This window comes from Blennius ocellaris (genome assembly GCF_963422515.1).
Source record: "Blennius ocellaris genome assembly, chromosome: 8".
NCBI classification, from domain to species: Eukaryota; Metazoa; Chordata; class Actinopteri; order Blenniiformes; family Blenniidae; genus Blennius; species Blennius ocellaris.
The window spans coordinates 9,025,525-9,044,821 of record NC_137657.1 but is presented as its reverse complement, the minus strand read 5'-3'; the positions used below and the strand labels follow the sequence as shown (position 1 = coordinate 9,044,821).

Genomic DNA, 19,297 nt, shown 5'->3' with positions numbered 1-19,297 from the left:
GCTGCAGGACTGGGCTTATCGCTCCCGGTAAGGGTTTTCTCTTTTACGGGCCTGGCTTCTTCTTTATACTCGAGTGTTTATGTGTGATATCTTGATCAATTACAAACAATTGTTTTCAGACTCTCCATGCTCTTTTGTGTGTTCAGCTTTAAAATGTTGAGGATTGCAAAACATTAACAGGTTAAACACTCCAAAAGGCAATCGTAGAACTGGAGAAGGAAAAAGTCTCTTTGTTAATGCAATTAAGTTATGAATTTGCAGTCCTGGGCTCTTCCATTGATAGTTTGACCTTGGCCTAGTTTCAGTGTGTTCATGACTGCTAATTGTGAGTTGTGTCATTTGTTAGATGCTGCATTTTCGTATCGGCTTGTTTTATGCGCGAGACAAAGTGTTTTCCATCAACTGTATAAAAATGAACCTATGTCACGTTTTCTTTTTGGTTACTTGTCAGCTGCGTCTCTGTCCTGCTTACAGTTATCTCCTCTCCGCTTTGTGGAGCGACCCCCTCATCTCTTTGACCTGCCTCTGTGCTTTGACACTCGCTGGCCTCTTTGGATGCAGGCTAATTCAATTAGCAAACAGATAGTGCTGCGCTGCCAGCTGGAGAGCTCTCCAAGACACTGATAAACGAGCAATTGCGGTCCCGGGCTTATGGTGTGTGGCAGAGAGACACAAGAACTCATCTAATCTCTCCCCACCTCTGGTCTCTTTCTCTCAATGCCCTCATTCACCTCTTTCCTTGCCTTCTTTCTCCTTTGTCCCTGGCCCTTGGCTTGCAGGGAACAACCAACGGAGCACGCAGCCTTTCTTAAGCAAGACAGACAGAAAGTATGAAGGCATACATGCAGCCAACAGACTTCTCTGGCATCCGTTCATTCAGGTGATTGCTATGTGAGTGGCAGGAGCTTGTCAAACCCTGATTGGTTTCCTCTTTCGCAAGAGAGCTGGACCCCACCTCTGTGGTGCATACTGACAAGCTGACGGCTGGAGGGAAGGTGTTTAGTGAGTACTGTCCCACTCAGAGTTTATTCAGTGATACACAGAGGATGCCCCTGTCAACCCTGGTGACTATGATTGATCTGTTGGCTTTTAAAATGCATTCTTGTTTAATCTTCCAGTTGCATGTCATTGGTCTGATTGTGATTTGTGCAATGTTTTTTTTTCTTTTTTTCACGGTGCCAGCTATCCTGTGCAACAACAACTTAAAGCATATGCAGACTGTGGCTTGTATAGATTATAGTAACAGTTTCTTTTGAAGTCAGATGCTTCTCTTCACTGCATATTGCCATCGGTAAGTCTGTGAATGATTGCAATGCTGCAGACAGCTGCAGGCCTGGGGACACCCACTGTGTGTTAGTGTTGAAGACCCTGTGGTATTTTAACCCCTGGTCACAACGAGGACCAGTCGAGAGAAGTTGTTGTGAAGGCGCTCCGCAGGGGGAAGGTTAAGACTGTGTTCAGACAGCATTAACATGTACCATCCAGGAAATTCTGCTTCAAAATAGCACTCACAAAGCAACAGAAATGTACCTGTGTCAGAATGTCAGGCGTTTCTTGGTATGACAAACAGAAACTGAAGCTCAACCAAAACTGGCTGAGCAAGGTCATAATTTCACGCTGCTGGTTTCATGCACAGCTGCGAAGACAACCAGCAGTCTAGTATCCCAGTAGAGTTTCTACTCCTTTCTGACTTCCCCATCTTCCAAAATGATTGATTTGAGTGTGCCTCCTCCCTGCTTGTAAAAAGCGTTCCACTCGCAGACAGTGTGTGAGAGAGAGGAGCGCGGGGCCGATGTTTTGCTCTGGTCATGTCCCAGCATTGTGATCCCGACCAGCTGGATGCCATTCCCTATGGGAATCATGAATGTGAAGGTTGTTAAAAGATATGGAGCCTTGGACTCAGTGTGGACTTACTGACAGCAGCTGGGAGAAGGGGGAAGGGAAGTGTAGGAGAAAAGAGTACACTGGGAAAGAGAATAGAAAACTTTGTGGAATTCACAACAGTAGCTGTGGTATGAATGTCTTTTGTTTCATTTTTCTTTTTTTTGCTGGTTGACTCTTTGTACATGTGGTTAAGAAAATACATTCTTGATAAACACTTTCTTCAGTAGGCTTTTAAGTAATTTGTAACAGCAACACGTACATTTTAGATTTATGTAAATTTAAAATGTGCGTGTCTAGAAAGTCTCGAAGCCTATTAGAAGCTGATGAAATGAAAATATGTGATGCATCTTTTTGTTTATGTCTGGGTTTGTGCTCGGTGTCTGATCCCGAGGTTGCGTTATAACTCGCGCCCAGAAAAGCAGACCTGCGAAGAGACGCGCATTTAGTCAACACAAGCAACATAAGCGCACCTTTAAACAGCCTCTCTCTGGTCTCCTTCCCAGACTGCTTGGAGAGGTGTTACAGTCATGTCCTGAGTAGACCACACAGTTAAAAAACAAACAAACCTGCTGCTGGGTCAACAGTGAGGGAGCCGTCTACGATTTACACCTGACCCCTTAAGATCCTCTCTTCACCAGACACCCAGACACATGCACAGACACACACATGCATGCTTAGAAATCAGAGAGGCTATTAGGAATATGAAGAGAGAGGACGGGTGGGATGGCAGTCATGAAAGGTAAAGAGCAGGAGTGACAGGTTTGAAGGAGAGACAGAGGACAGCCTAAGTGGCTTTGATTTGTTCGCCTGACATGTGGATTTATGGAGTCATTTTTCATCTCATAGTCAGCACACGGATCCGCTCTGTAACTCCTAATCGCCGCCACAACAGCGGCGAGCATGCACAAACAGTAAGAGGAATCGCTCACAGAGGATGATGCTGAATGTTGAGTTTTCTCGCCTGTTCCCTCAGAGGTTGAAGGCCGCACTTTCACACCACCCCGGCGGCATCGCCAACGGCAACATGAACTCCATGGGCCACATGATGGAGATGATGTCGTCGCGGCAGGAGCAAGGCGCTCACCATCACATGCACTCGCATCCGCACCAGCACCTGCAGGCCCCCCCGCACTCGTACCAGCACCACGGGCACCACCACCACAACCAGGGCCACGGCCAGGGCGGAGGACACCACCACCCGCAGGGACACAATCACCATCACAACTCTCACAACCACCACCTCCATCCCGGGCATCCGCATCAGACCTCGCCGCACCCGCCGATGCACTCCGCGTCACAGGTAAACAATGCACGCCCCCCCCGAGACCCCATGCTTTTAGACGGTCTGAAGCCACAAATTCAATAACACATTAACTACGCTGTACATTAAAATGTCTCTTTGTTTGTACCATGACGAAGATGAGGCAGCGCTTTAGCAGGACTTTGAGTAGTTTTGAAGTCAGCTATTAGTGGTTTAGCGTAGAAGCATCGCTTAAATTATGCTTACAATACACAGTAAGTAAACGGGCAAACTCATTTTCCCCGGCTGTCGTCATTATGCCAAGCAGTTTCCTGGCATGTGCCTCAAAGGTATGTTTTTCTTTGCGGTTGGTCGGCTACAGGTCAGCTTTGGATGTCTGCCATAGAGGGAAGGGGTCATAAAGAGGTCATAACGTGGCAATTATAGAAGATGCTCGTGGCTGTCTTTTGGAAACTTTGCCCCACACCCTCCTGCAAAGTTGCAATTATGTGGACACGGCGTGGTCCAGGTACAGAAGAGGTTTTTATAAATTCTGGTCATTGGTGGTGACTTGGCTGATAGTCTTGGAACATCTTAGCTGTGAATACATTTGGTTTGATTTTAATTGAAAGTATTGCTCGCAGCATTACGACTAATGTTATGCGGAACACTTTGTCCTTGCATTGTCAAACGCCTCTTTGCAATGCCAGGCATTTTATTTATTTCTTGAAGGACAGTTCGACATCAAGAAATGCAATTCACTGCATGTTCCAAATGTACCATTAAGGCATTAAAACAACACACGATGTATGCACAGCAGCCATTAAAGCAACTTGTATTTTCCATGGTTCACATAAAAATGGTAATGATCTAAAGGCTGAAAACACTTGACCTTGCCAAGTATATGTCAAGATCTGTCAGTGCATAGAAGTGGGCCTTTTGACTGTGTCTGGCGGTGTTTCGTCTGAGTGGAAGTGGGCGTCGGAAAACTGCCTCCTGACACCTCTTTAACAAGGTGGGCAGGCTAGTGAATCAGCCCAGTCACTCACTCATTCAGTCCTAACGCCCAGTTCACAGACACGTGCTGCAACCAGATGTTGTTTTTCGGGGAAACAAGCAGACGTGAGATAGCTGCAGGGGGTAGAAGGTATCGATGCTGATTTACGGACATCAGGTTTAGAAGAGGCGGGAGTGGTGACAGCAGCCAGGTGACTGGAACTGTGGATTGTTTCGCAGCTGCGTTCTTGAAGAGTACATCAAAGTTTGCATGACGATGACGAAGAGCAGCACTGTTGCTGACGCTTCGCCCCCGTGCATTTCAGATGTCACCTGCAACCCAGCATATGCAGCCCACGCAGACCATGCAGTCTCCGCCTCCCAGCGGCGGGCGGCGCAGGCGAGTGGTGGACGAGGACCCGGACGAGCGCCGGCGGAAGTTCCTGGAGCGAAACCGAGCGGCTGCGACCAGATGCAGGCAGAAGAGGAAAGTGTGGGTGATGTCGTTAGAGAAGAAAGCAGAGGAGCTCACACAGACCAACATGCAGCTTCAGGTACACACGGAACTAATGAGTCCCAGAGCTTCTAAATCCAAGACAATTCCTCCAAATCTTCTGAGACAGATGTGATGACATTATGTTGGAGTGAAATGAAATGCAACACAGGCTAAGTTTCAAAGTGTGTTAGGATGAGTTCTTTAACCGCATTGTGTAACTGCACCCCCACAAAGCCCTTTGTTGCCCCACAAAGGGGCCCTAGCCTTGAAAATCGTCCATGTTAGTTATAATAGATCTGAATAAGGACTTGCTGAAATCACTAAAGTAGTTTTTCATGTGGGTTTTTCTCTTTTTCAGAATGAGGTGACCATGCTAAAGAATGAGGTGACCCAACTAAAGCAGCTTCTCCTCACACACAAGGACTGCCCCATCACCACTATGCAGAAAGAGTCCCAAGGTTACCTCAGTGAGTAACTCAACACAGACACGCATACACTTGAGAATCTGACCAAAGAGACACCGTCACCTGTGTGTCGGAAACGCATAAACCCGCCAGACACGAGTCTGATGGACGCAAAGTGACGACCAAAGCTCTTCGCCAAACTGTGCCGGTGCCCAGTTCCCACGCTCACTGCAGAGCTCCTCCTTTGACGTCTGGCCGTTGCACTCTGGTAGCCGACTTGGACTGGGAGTTGGGATTATGAATCCCTGAGACTCATCTTTCCGTCTGACGGCATCCGTTGCACACAGCGGCTGCCCAGGCTCAACGTGAGAAAGACGCGACGGGGTGCGCACTGGCATCCAAACTGTCACGGTTGCCCTGGAATCGCGCTGATTTTTGGACAGTGCCTCAACTCAGACGCACGTTACATCAGAGTCCCACCCTGTGATACGGTTTGGAGTGACATTTCGGTGTAATTGGGATGGGGAACCTCCCTGTGCGGTTTTGCACAGGAAAATCAGGCTCACATCCCGTCTGGCTGAATGGAGCTTTTATACGGGAGAAAAGCAACTCCCAGACGGGGCTGGACCAGCTTCATCGATGGGTCTAGCTTGTGTACAGATGTCACCTTCAATGGGTCCAAAATACATCAGCTGTGTTTGCGCAGTTGAGTGATTCAGTTTTCCGTGTTCATGTTATCCATTCTGGTCTATTCTGGGATGACAGATGAGAAGCCGGGTGTGACTGGACTATGTCATGTGTATGCATATATGTCTTAATGCTAATAAAACTGTCTTATTTTTAACAGTAATGGAATTTGGTCTGTGTTTATTTTGACACGTTATCCTCTTGTTCTCTCTTCAAACTTATATTTAAATTGGCCCTCATACAAACTCAACGCTTTTCCTTAAATCGGGTCTCTGTTGTCTCTTCAGGTCCAGACAGCAGTCCGGCAGGAAGTCCATCCCCGGCGTGCTCCCAGCAGCAGGTCATCCAGCACAACACCATCACCACCTCCACCACAACCGTAGGGGGCAGCAGCGTGCACGGGCAGGCCAACCACCGCACAGATATTAACCCCATTCATTAATGACAAGACAGACTGTAACCTCGGCTGCGGCCGGGAACCCCTCCACCACCACCACCACCACCACCACCACCACCCCCACCCTTTGCTTTCAGAGGGTCACCAGCTGATTTGCTGCCTTCATCCCTCCATCACAAAAAAAAACCTCAAGGGCCTGAGAGGCCGCTCTTTATACAGTAGCTACAGTATCTATTTTTATAGACGAACCCAGTTAATGCATACATGTTATATGATTTTGTTTTTAGCTTCTTCAATTTTTATTTTGACTTGCTTAGAACAAAGGGAGTTTTGCAAACCCTCACACTCAGCGCCGTTTCCGTTGTGCGATGCTACAAAACTGAGAGGAAAGAGACTCAAGTCTCAGACTGTCATCTCCGTAAACAGATCCAACATCTCTCTATGCCGAATGGACTGAACGAGTAAACATCACAATCCTTGTCACATATGTTGTTGACAGTATGCCAAGCATTTGCAGCATGTCAAACATACACAAAACTCTCAATATGTGACTGATATGTTGCTGCTTTTAAGTTGTTTCATGGACTGAGTCTTGAAGACAAGAGTATGCAAGCAAGCGTGAGTGATCCCTTTTTCTTCCCTAGAAACAAAAAAGAAAAAAAAAGAAAAAAGACTGTTAACATTGTCCCTGTCAGCAGTATTCTGGAAGAGCTTCATGATATACTGCGCGACAGAGGAAATACCATGTGATCAAATGGAAGCAATACATCACAGTATTGATCATCCCCCTGTACTGTGTGCCCACATTATGATCAGAATGGCCAAGGATATAGGATGTCTCAAGGACATGCGATGCTGTTACAGCTACAGAACTGTACACTGTGATACCGGTGAGGCAGCTCAGGAGCCGAGAAGGACTCCTCCGCTCTCCAGGACCAACTGAAGCTTTAATCTCTGAGGCCTCTATTTTTTATGTGTGTGTGTATATCGTGCATTTGGATCCACAGTGTGGATCTGGACTTCCATTTGTGTCTGCATGTGAATACTGTATATTCATTTTTTTCCCCTCTTCTTTTCCTTGCAGAACTAAGTTCGGCAGGAGTTTTAAGAAAGAAAAAAAGTGAGGATTTCTGAACATTTTCGAATGGCATCTCATTTAAAGAGGAGCAGTTCATGTCTGTACTTTCCAAGATGTCACAATGTGCCTGAATCGTTCCTGAAATGTTTGTCGGTTTACTATAGACAACATATTTATCAATGCTTTATTGTTTTTAATGTTGCATGTCAGGCTGACGCTCCTCTCCGTTCCTGGTTGGCAGTGGTTACAGACCTGACCTTTACTTTCTTACTACCAGCCTTGCAAAATATTACTTTCCTCACGTCGACCGCGACTCCTCTTTGTTTCCTCATCCCAGTGACCAGGAATGTCAATGAATTAGCATGATGACCACAATGCACTGTGTTTTCCAGTGGGATGGATGAAATACATCCCACTGCGAGGTGGAGCGATTGCAGAGCTGTCTATGCACTTTGTCCTCTGCTGTGCCAGAAGGACAGAATAGCCATATTAAATTCAGAGTAATCCTCTCTGTGAACACCCCCCCCCCCCCCCCCACCACCCCCCATTTTAACACACCAGCGAGAAAACGTAACTGGCTTTAATGTCGTAGATTTTGCCTGGCTCTGCATCACATGCTTGTATTGCGCCATTTAATGTGCGCTCTTTTTCTTAAACATTTTTTTCAGTCCAGTTAATGACAAACAAAATGTTGTCGACGGTGAGAACCCCGAGATGTGACTGGACGAAAGAAATCACATCTTGTGTTTTGTGGAGGCATCTGAAGTGTTTATGTAATTTCTTAACGTTGGAATCTTGAGTGTGCAGGTCAGTGTGTGTGATGATGAGTCAGAAAAACTGTTGAAAAGGGCTTTGTTGTACCAACCCTCTGAAACTGGAGCTTGCCTTCTTTGTTTTTCTTTTTTTTTTTTTTACCACATTTGGATCAGATCAGTGGGTCATGCCTTTGTGCATGGGAGAGAAATTACAATTAAAACTGGAGGGGACACTCAATTATCTCATTGCAACACATTTTAAGAACTGAAGTCTCTTGGAGACGCTTTGGTCGACTACCAGTGGGACGGTTTTAGGCTATATATACGTATATTAAAACAACAAGTTGTAGCACTAGAAAAGTTCTGATATTTATTGACTATTGATCCCAGCATCTGTGAAACACATTAGGGAGTCTGGCATTCAACCAAAAAATTACTGCTTGTGTTACAAAGCGAGTGTTGTGAAAGCTGAGGGGGGCACAATGTGGTTGGAGCTCATACTCCAAACAACTCCTGGACTTGCTCATTCCAAATCCATGTTGAAGACCTCAAAATACTTTCAACTGGAATAATTAGGAGAACTTAAGGGTTTCATTTTTCAAAGGCAGACAGAAAGGACAGTGTGAACGTGTCTGTGTGAATGCGTGCGCGAGGTGGAGAGAACATTTCCTACGTATTAACAATGTTCTAATTGTATTATTTTAAATGTAAAACTATAAATATTGTACATAATATCCTTAATTTCTATAATCCTGTACATGTATTGCAACCACCTTTCTTTTTGAAGGGAGTATAAATGTGTGGTACGTTTGTACATAATGTTTGCATAGCACTTGTTGCCTTCTGTTGTATGTCAAGGCTCATGTCAGCGCTTAAATACATATGTCAAATACATGTCGATATGTAATGAACTGATGGATCCTTTCTTGCCTGCATAACTTTGTACATTTCAGTTTGTGTGTGTGCGTGTCTGTAATTACATTGTCCCCATTTTATTTTGTAATTTGTACAGATGTTAAAAAGTATCACAGCAGTTCCATTACGGTATGAAAATAAAGCACTTGTTCTGTAAACACACAGGTAACTCAATGTGACTTCAAGCCACCGGTGTTGAAATCCGGCGACAGTGTCACGGCCTGTCAGGCACTGATCCACGAGAGGAAAGTGATGTTTCAGTCAAACAATCGACAGCGGTGCCCAATGCTTGTCCTTGAAAAATAACTGCTCATTAAATAGTTAGATGCTTTAAAGGTTTAGAATACTCATTAATTATTGAGCCGTCTAGACAGCTTGATGGATGCCTGATGAAATAACATGGCAGTTAACTTCAGTATACAAACATCTTTGTGGAAACCTGTCAAAATGCCAGATTCCCCTCAGATCGATGGATGCAGAGCGCCAATTAAATCTTCGCCACAACAACGAAACAAACAAGCAATAAAAAAAACCCAACTTCATTTTGGAAGAAATTAATTTATCACTGCTACTGTTGAAACACAATGCAACACAATAAACAAGGTGTATGCATATTTTTTCAAAGGCTTATATTAAAATTATGAAAGATCGAATGTTCTTTTAATCTACACAATGACTGTTTAGGAGTTAAAAAGAATAGGATCCTATTTTTATGTTGGTACAACACTGAAACTTTAGATGACAGTGACCCCTGGTGTCTGTCGATTAAAACAATATTGAAGAGGAATGCCACAGACAGTCCCATTGGATCTCAAACGGAACATAGATTTAAACTTATTAGTACGTTTACCTTTGTTTTGCATGCATGCAAACTCCTTCTGACAATATATTTCATTTAGTTCCTTTCTTTTTGTAGTACTGCGCTTCAATAAAGTGATCTATGTGTCTTTGGCCGTCCCCTTTGTCGGACTTCAACCTGTAATAGTACAAAGTAAACATAAACTTAAAAGGACAAAACTTGACCTGATGCCTTTTAATCAGTCAATGGTAAGGATTTAGTTCAGGGGCCACAAACAGACGAATTCCACCATACGAGGGCCAGACCTTTAAAATTGTGCCATAATACCTTTTAACTAAACTTTCTTTGTTGTGATGCGTGATGGGAATGTCTATGATTTCACATAACCAAACAACTCTGACAAAAAGAAGGACAACAATCTCAACATGAAGCCAATTTTAATGAAACCTTCAGGTGCAAAATATTGTGAAACGTCCCAAAGAACTGTCGCATTATTCACGTTTTTACAAACTGACCCTGACAGCATGGCTTTAATGCTAGTTTGTTATCATTAATGGCAGCATCACTGATGTCTCAGCTCGGGTCTCAGTGTTGTGTTGTGCCTGCTACACTTTTAAAAATGTGTTAAAAAGTCAACGTTTTCTTTGAAACTTTTATCATTTGCTCTGTGGCTTGGTGGATCGAATTGGAGCCTCTTGCAGGCCAGTTTTGGGGCATCGTGTTGGGCAACCCTGATCTATACAAGAGTAGCCCACGCAGGAGTAATTGGAGCCGTTAATATTCTCCATTTCCATAGTGAATCCACTGGCGGACTGGTTTGGACCCCAGTGGCTAATATTTCACACTCATCTTCTCTGCACAGCTTAAACCTGGAGCCTGAAGACTCCAGTCGATCAGAAGAAAAGTTTACCAAACACACACGCATTTACACTCCTCTGAAGAAACACTAACCTACAAAGCATGTACAGGGACTTTAGACTGAGGGAGGCGAAAAAAACTCAGTGCAGAATCGGCCCGGCCGTTTCAAACCAGGCAACGTCACTAACCGCTATGTCACCGCGCCGCCCTCATTGTGTCATTAAAAACAAAACAAAACAATGAGTGCATCATTTCCCTGAAATGGCCAAAGCCCGAGTGAAATCCACAAACAATATGGCAACAAGGTGAGCTCCAAAAACATGAAGCACTAAACACGGCAACCGCAGGGCCGCTGCCAATACGGACATCTGCAAACCATTTTGGTGAAGACTGATCCTCCAGAAAGTCTTCCCGTCGCAGGAGAGGAAAGGTTATCGACAGAGAAATCCACGGAGCTCTCTGAGAATTGAGTGTAAAGCTGCAGGGTTCCTTCATCTTAAAAGACGCCAGCCAAGGCTCCAATAGAAGCAACATCCCGACAGCTGAAATGCTTCACAACATCCTCTGGATAACATTCATGTTATTAGTGAATAAGACTTGTTCGATACGAGAGACAGGCCAGCACATCAAAACAAAGTTAAAATCAGGGATCACACACCCGCAGTGTCGTATGTTTGCGTTTCTTCATGCCTGTACGAAGCACAGCATAATTATAAATGATCCCGGGAAAAGAAAATGCAAATACAAAACATCTTCGTAACAAAATGCACCGTTAATGTTCAGTTAATGGAAATGAAGCAACACCAAACCAACATGTGCTTGATCTGGATTCAGGCCAAATTCATCTAAAATGAAGAATTTATTTGCACTGCGTTTGGGATTAAACGGCTCCGGTGCAGATAAATCCCACATGGGATTGAAGCAGGGGGGGGGAAAAAAAAAAAAGACTTCAAAATGTCTAGAAAAATAAAAACTGATTCATGGTATCAATCGACAGTCTTTTAAAATCAGTTCATGAATCAACGTGCTTGATCAGTTTGTTAGTTTTTTTTTTCACATCCAGCCCTGCGTGGACAAGAACCGGTCGATCATATCGAAGGACCTGGCTGGTTGGTCGTACGGCAGGATGTGGCCTCCTCCTCGTATAATAACCTGCACGGCGGGAGAAAAGACAAACACGGAAAACTTGATATCCTGACAGATTTGAACATTTAATTTGACTTCCTGCCGGCCGTCCCCTGTATTTGCTCACCTGGTAAAACTCTCCCACTTGCCTGACGTAACCCGCCACCTCCGTGTCGTCGGGCTGGACCTTCCAGTGGAAGCGGGGGGCCGTTTTGTACTCGGCCGCTCCGGTCCAGTTGACGGTGAGCAGGAACCTCTCGGTCAGCGGCGCGGCTACGATTACGTCCAGCTGGCCGCTGTACATCAACACCTACACGTCGCAGATGGGATTCGGGTTGGTTCATGATCCCGTGGTGGGATGAATCCGGCTTGACAAAGAGCGTTTCCACCCCCCCCCACCCCCCACCCCACTCACCCTGTAGTTGTCCATCAGCACGCCCAGCCACGGTTTGATGCTCTTCATCACGTCCTCCACGAGGTGCTTCTCCACCTCGGAGCCGTCGTGGAACGTCAGGTTGCCCACGTGGATCGCCCGACGCACCGACGGCAGGGTAACGAACTGGGAGAAGTACTCCTGGTCTTCAGGCTCCTGCACAAACAAAACACAGCAGGTTGTTAGAGCGGAAACTTGAATTAACTCTATTGAACTCGGCAGCAACAATTCAAACAAAATCCAGCCAAAGTGGAGTTATTTGTCCCATGTGTTCCTGGTAACGTTGCAGATAAGGTTTATTTATTTATCTGTCGAGCACTGCAGCTGTCCAACCTGCTTCCTCCGGTTTATAATCTTAAAAAGCTGCAGAAAATGTGTTTTAATTTAATTCAACATGTATTTTATTACTATTAGACTGGCAACCTGTCCTGAATGTACCATGCCTACACCTGTAGCTGGGATTAGCTGTGACCATGAAAAGAATAAAGCTGGATAGAAGATGGATTGATCTTAAAACCTCTTTGAAATAGTCCTGTGTTTTACCATTTTAATAAAAATCCCACCGTAGATTTTACACCTCATGCTAGAGCCTGGATCTAAAATCAAGCTAATAATTTAATCTGATGCACCAACAGACAGAAATGATGTATTTCTTTCTTTTACAACGTCAACATTTCAATTCACCTAATGTTTGTGTCTGTGAGCTTTATTCATTAAAATGTCATTAAACCTGTTCAATACATTTTCCACAATATTTTTTTTTTAAATTCAAGAAGCTCTGAGTACCCGACACAACAGGTAGTTGTAGTAATTGGTGCAGCCGGTAGCGTTTTGAAAGAAGGACGGATACGGATCCACGTCTCCATTCAGCAAATGGTCAAACACCTAAAAGCAAAGAAGCAGTTTGTGGATGAATAAATGCTCACTGGTCACGAAAGCTTAAATCTAGAGGACAAATACACAAATCCCCAAACCTTGAAGGCCTCCAGCCACTTCTGCTGCTGGATGAGCTGAACACCGAGGTCCGTCTGCTTGTTGACGTATTGTTTCTGGAGATCGTCGATCATTCCCGTTTGGTACAGAAACTCGCCATAGCCACCCAGCATCTGGAGGGAAAGACGGCGAAATGTCACTGTGTTCATCCGACATCCTCATACTGATGACAAACAAGAGCACCAAGAAGGACGTGACACTCCCTCCGGTCCAGCGGTCGAACAGTCATAACGGTGTGAAGATTAACAGATCAGGTGTTTAAAAAAAACAAAAAAACGCTGTCGGATAATCACCACTTCTGGATCACAGAGTCCATCGCCAATCGCCATTCCCTTAAAGTTGATTTTCACTTTGGCTGTGGGGTTGTTCTTATGGATGTAGTAAGAAATGGCAGGGACGTACTTCCCAGCATATGACTGCATGAAGACAAATTCACAATAATTTACACTTTAAATGTTCAAAAGTCATTGAATTTGGCAAAAATACTGCATCAGATACTTTCTTTTATGAGCATGTATGTGACACCACATAATCCTGATGATATATGTATAATATAATACATATTAATCAATAGACAAAGGCCAAAAAAAACAAACATACCTCTCCAGTTGCATAAAATTCATTAGCTTGATACTCAGGAAAGATCTGGAAGAACTGTGTCAAAGCACTGGAAAAGAAAAACGAGAGTTAGAACAAACCAAACCAGTTCAAAGAGCAACAATAACAAACTATATGTGAGGTGATTCACCTGTACAGATCCCTGCCAACATCATCCTGGTTCTGTGCGAAACCTTTGTCGTCATCCGTGAAGCTGAATCCAGTCCCAACCTGGAAGAAACAAAAACAAACCTTTTTGAGTGCACTCAGAGAAAGGCCAGTTTTTGTCCTTTACAATCCGAGGTTAGACGTATACTCACCGGATTATCAATGTACAGAACTGAATATCTGCTTGTCCAGGCAAAGTCCCTCAAACCAACTGTGGAGACAGAAAAGTGAGGGATTGAGCACAAACACAACAATCTTGTCCGTGACTGCAGCTGTGTGAGTGAATCAGCTCTGACCCGTCAGGTTCTGGTAAACCACATAAGGTCCATGTTCCACGAAGAGCCCGAACATGGACGTGCCACCAGGTCCACCCTGCAGCCAGAGCAGGACCGGAGCTTTCAGGTCCCCCTGTTGGTCCAGAGGAGCGGAGAGGAAGTTAAGATGTCGGCGCCACCTGCTGGTCACTTCATTTGATCAACGGCGTGGAGCTTCTGCTCTTTTATCAGGACACTTGTGGTTATTTGGTGTGAATGTGTGTGTGACAAACACGACAATCTTAAGACGTCGTCATCCTCCCCGCCGCCAAAAACAATACTTAAGCAGTCCTGAAGCACTTTTGCAGGGGAAAATATGCAATTTGTAAGGTGAACCAGAAGATTTCATCTCAAGTGGGCCGGACCGGTGACAATAGTTTCATCATAACCTTTGAATATGAACTTTAAAAGTACTTTGTTGTGGTGCAACGTATGTGTGAAGAACATTTTAAATAACCAAACAAACAAAAACAAAAAAATAACCATTACAACCGGAGATAGCTAAAATCTCAACATACAGTTAATCTTAATGGAACCTTCTGGTGGAAACAAATGTTTCCTTCCACTACTAGGGGTAAACTTTATGCGAGTTCATATTTGAGGTTCACTTGACATTAAAGAAGTGACAGCTCTGCTTTATCTCGATTACAAATGAATTTAATGCTTTTCATCTGGTCTGCGCCGACAGTAGTATTAATCACAATGAGAGGGAACTAAATTGCATGTTTCCCTTGTGATGAACATAAAGGCAGACATGTTGACAGGACAGAGACTTTATCTCTCCCGACTCGCAAAATCTTATATCAAATGAAAAGAAGCGAATACATTTACACCTCGAAAAAGAAAACTGAGGGATCAAGAAACCTCTGTGCCATGTGACACCTTTGTGTTGTGCAACAGTAAAAGCTCCCGTGTCAGTAATACATTTACAGCTATAAAAAGCTTCACTTCCCAAAAAAAAGCTTGCGCAGTACATTACACTGCTAATTATACAATCGCAGGAGGCCTTCAAACAGCAGCTGACCAAACGCAGGCAGCACACGCCCATCACAAGGCAGGACGGGTTTACCTCACAGCTCCACTTAAGACATTCAAAGCACTTGGAAAAACAACACTGGTGATCAAAAGCTGAAAATAGGATGGTAAATAGTTACAATATTACTAAACTGTATTTACAAAGGAAATGCAACAGCTTCAGACGGTTCTGACCAGAACTTTCATATCTGTCTAAAGAGTAGTATTTTAAACAGTTTGAAATATGCTGACAGTTATGAGATACGGCGACAGTTTGCATGACACTTAAAATAATGACGTTTTTAAGCTTGTGTCATTGTAAAAATGTATTTTGTTAGATGTGCTTCTACTCTGTTATAATAGATGTGATGCTCTCTGAGAATCACTGAAACAAGCAGCCTTATGAAAGCTGTATTATACTCTATTATCACAGAACATGCTTTTCTGTATCCCCTGGCTTTAAACTAGCAAACCTTCCCTTTCTCTCCCTTTCCCTGCAAAAGCCTTATCTGCTGGGAACCGAGCAGCATTTGTGTGAATGTCAAGGTGAACGGTCTGATGTTTCTAAAACCTCGATTGTGTGACTAAAACTGGACCAACACCCAGATAATGCAACTGAAAGTCGATCTTTATACAGACTGGACTGGCTGAAACAAGGTGATACAAACCAAACTGTGACCTGGAAGTAGAACAAAGTGTGAAACGGTAAACAAGAGCCCAAGAACAATAAGGCATCCGATTACCAAGTGTGAACAGAACAAACACTGGTGCAGTTGGTTTGAACTGATACGGACGCACACTATACAACTTCCTCGTTCTATGTTTGAATATAACTGCAGTGTGTGATGTCAAACAGTAAAAAACCCACAAGCAGAACGTTTGCACAGCGACCGAAACGTGAAGCCAAGAAGCAGCGGCGCCCACCGTGAGAGCCGGGAAGAACCAGAAGAAGAGGTTACTGTTGTACTTCTTGTTGACTGTGAGGTATCCGGCGTGGCTCTTGACATCGGCTCCTGGCAGCTTCCCCACCAAGCTGAGTTTCCTGGCTGCAACAACACAACACACACACACACACACACACACACACACACAACACATATACAGGTGAGCGGCTGAGCAAGAAGGACACTTTCAGGTAAAGCTGATTTTACTATATTAAGTGACTCGCAAGGTTGGAAGAAACAAATGACAAACACTGACATTAAAGGGACTTTTAAATGGACTGTAATCTACTTCACTGCTTTAATGTTTGAAATATCTATTCAATCTGCTTATTTGTAGCTCGTTCCTGATACATCTCACAATTTATTCACAAAACTAAAGACATGTTGATTTATTTTTTTGCAGTTGTGTCAAACATACAGTCCAGAGGTTGAACTCAGGAAGACCTTTCATGAACTGAACAATACAAAGAGGACCGTAGCTTAAATTACCAATGAAACGAAGTGTTGCTTCCTGATTTATTTATTTTAGGTAATCTAATCTCGCTGTTATCTTTACAGTAGGTGACATTTAACAATAAGACTAAAGCTAAGAGATCATTGGTTTTATTTAACATTAACACAAAGTGAAACACTATGAGGATGTGAAAGTTTCACGTGATTTTCATAAAATTACAAAAATTCATAGAGCAGTTAAAAAAAAGGTTGGGGTGACAGTTGAAGGACATTTTTTTTTCTTAATGCTTTACTCTATTTTAGAATTTAATTTTGGACTCCGGCCACACAGATGCAGCAGTTCGCTCTCTCACGGGTTCAAATACCTGCCGGTGCCTCTCTGTGTGGAGTTTCCATGTACTCCCTGTGGGTTTACTGTACTGATAGAGGTCAAAAGGTCATGCTCAGGGATCCACAGCTGTGACCTGAGGGAATAGAACCTGCAAAATGCGGATCCCAAGCCCACTTCCCTTGCCTCTAGTTTTAGGTTTTTGATTAAATATACTGAATTAAATGAATGGAATTGTTATTGTTGTAGATTTTTATGTTGGGTTTTTTTGTACAGGCACCGATCTATTTTTATAATACAGAATTTAGTTAATAGTCTAAGATGTAATCCGACTGAAAATATTTCAAACAAGTAAATCAACCTGGATCACTCCAGTGGTAAAAAGGTAAACAACAACATGCTTAATAACACTGAACTCTTACTGCACAGAAAGAGTTTTATTTGTAATCGAGTACATTCTCAGCAATGTTACAGTAGATAGAACAGAGTGAAATAAACCAGTTACCTTCATCGATGGCTCCTTTCTCCACATACGGAGTGAGAAACAGCGGAGCCCCGGGATCGACTCCCTGCAGGCCGCTCACCACGAGAGCTTTCCGGCAGAAGAACGACGAGCCGCAGGGCTTCGTCACCGCGGACTGGAGACTCGTCACCAGCAAGAGGAACCCCAGAGAGTCCATCAGCAGCCTGCGGAGGTTTTGGAGGACAGACCTCAGCCTGCAGTCGTCAACAACAAGCCCCCGTGGCTCGCGCGAGCTTTTTGTTGTTGTTGTTGTTTTCCTGACGTGAACTCACCTCATGTTCACTGCTGCTGCTGAAGCGACGACACGAACTCCAGCTGACCGGGCAGATCCGAGCACAGGAGCCGGTGAGACAGTGTGTGTGTGTGTGTGTGTGTGTGTGTGGACACCGTCAGCTCCGCCAACTCAGTCACATGATCCGCACTGTGCATGTCACGTGACTCACCGGACCACGTGGTTTCTGTTTGTGAGCGTCTTCTGGTTGTATGAGCGGTAAAGTGTATTCTGTTCCCAAATCAGCAGCTCATATCTTGCAGTGATTATTTATTTATTTATTTGTTCTTTTGATGATTTTCCACTTTTTTTCTTCATTCTTCCATTCGTTTTATTCTTGCAGTTTCATCAAGCCAATGAAACAACATTGTGAGGCAGCTCAGGGACTTAAAGGTGTCACATCATACAGCTTTTCAACACTTTCACGTGGGCCTCGGTTGGTTCAAAAACGTTGTATTGAAAGTTGTTTATTTATGTTTATTGCCCCAAATCCAGCTTTTTCTTGATTTTCAGCCATTAGAACATTGGATCATATGAGCTGCATTCAGAATCTGCTGTGTCTGTGCGACACAGACTGGCTCCTCCCATTCATGCCCGTTTTAGGAAGAGGAGGAAGTACTTGTGGTGCCATGTGCCAGAGCAGAGCTGACAAATTGTGGGAGGGTCAAAGAGAGGGCCTGCCTTGCCTAGGATTAGCTTTTTTGTTTCTTCAATAAATTAGATTGAGGAAAAAAGTTGTTCTGATACAGATTTAATATGACGTTGTTTTAATTATTCACAATGAAGTGTTCTGATGACTTCTTATAATGTAAATGGAATGTGTTTAGAACCAAACAGCTGTAAAGCATCATGAGTTCAGTTCAAGTCCACAGCATAGTAATTAAAGGATGGATGATACAGCGTTTCCCAAAACTAAACCAAAGCAACTTACAATAACTTTTTTCGATTTTTTAAAAATGTGTGTGTGTAAATATGATACATATTTGTGTCCACATTAATTCCAATCACTGAACTTATTCCAAATTTGGAAATTAGTATTCAGCTTTTCCACATCAATCAATGAATTAATCAAAAAAATAAAAAAAAACACAGGAGGGCAAGTGGACACGAAAAGCAATCAAATTATTGAAATAACACAATTCCTTGAATCAATTTCCACCAATTTCCAACGTGTTTTTTCATTAGTCAGTGTTTAGGAAAGCCCGACAGATGGCGCAAAAAAACCCTGAAATTCTTGTGGCTCTTTGAACGTAACGAGGTGAAAATATGCAGCGTCAAAGCTGGACGACAACCATTTGGCTGAATTGTGTGCTTGTGCATTTCTTGGAAAAACGTCATATCTGTGGTGGATTTTGCTGACAGGCCTTCAGCCGGTGGTGTGGTGGTCTCGCTTCCATCTGGTAACGTCGATCCAAAACTTTCACTTTAAGAAGGCGCGTCTGCGCTGCGGTGTGGTGTGTTTTGTTACAAATCTTAAAGTGGCACATGGAGACCGTCGCTGCTTTCTGCACGGAACGCGGATTTATACCTTCGCATTCAGTGCCGTGAGAGGGAAAAGCCTTTTTTGTTGTTGTTTTTCCTTGGAGGAAGAGATCGGAGCAGGATTGTGTAAATCAGTGTGTATT

At 43.8% G+C, this 19,297-nt stretch overlaps 2 protein-coding genes across 3 annotated transcripts in view; one reads left to right on the top strand and one right to left on the bottom strand.

Moving 5' to 3' along the window:
- creb5b (cAMP responsive element binding protein 5b) overlaps positions 1 to 9,010 on the top strand; it is a 39,714-nt gene extending 30,704 nt beyond the window's left edge. For both annotated transcript variants that reach the window (XM_080501448.1, XM_080501447.1), the window contains exons 8-11: positions 2,858 to 3,184; positions 4,447 to 4,674; positions 4,975 to 5,083; positions 5,995 to 9,010. In XM_080501448.1, the coding sequence (XP_080357574.1) occupies positions 2,858 to 3,184; positions 4,447 to 4,674; positions 4,975 to 5,083; positions 5,995 to 6,149 (819 nt within the window). In that variant the 3' untranslated portion in view covers positions 6,150 to 9,010. The remainder of the gene's footprint in view (positions 1 to 2,857; positions 3,185 to 4,446; positions 4,675 to 4,974; positions 5,084 to 5,994) is intronic.
- Positions 9,011 to 10,086: 1,076 nt separating this feature from the next.
- On the bottom strand, positions 10,087 to 17,793 carry cpvl (carboxypeptidase vitellogenic like). Its single transcript, XM_080500933.1, has 13 exons — positions 17,674 to 17,793; positions 17,384 to 17,565; positions 16,078 to 16,199; positions 14,122 to 14,233; positions 13,978 to 14,036; positions 13,809 to 13,888; positions 13,661 to 13,727; positions 13,354 to 13,476; positions 13,042 to 13,173; positions 12,854 to 12,952; positions 12,050 to 12,223; positions 11,762 to 11,944; positions 10,087 to 11,661 (listed from the first exon to the last, which is right to left on the bottom strand). Exons 1-13 carry the CDS (start codon positions 17,676 to 17,678, stop codon positions 11,563 to 11,565), a joined length of 1,437 nt encoding a protein of 478 aa, XP_080357059.1. The 5' UTR covers positions 17,679 to 17,793; the 3' UTR covers positions 10,087 to 11,562.
- Between the last annotated feature and the right edge of the window lie 1,504 nt (positions 17,794 to 19,297).

What these genes read in the sequence shown, in the direction of transcription:
- cpvl (XM_080500933.1), bottom strand. An exon ending in TTCTGTACATTGATAATCCG is followed by an intron (nt 13,889 to 13,977) that starts GTGAGTATACGT and finishes TGTTTCTTCCAG; the next exon opens with GTTGGGACTGGATTCAGCTT. An exon ending in GACTCTGTGATCCAGAAGTG is followed by an intron (nt 13,174 to 13,353) that starts GTGATTATCCGA and finishes CTTTCCCTCCAG; the next exon opens with ATGCTGGGTGGCTATGGCGA.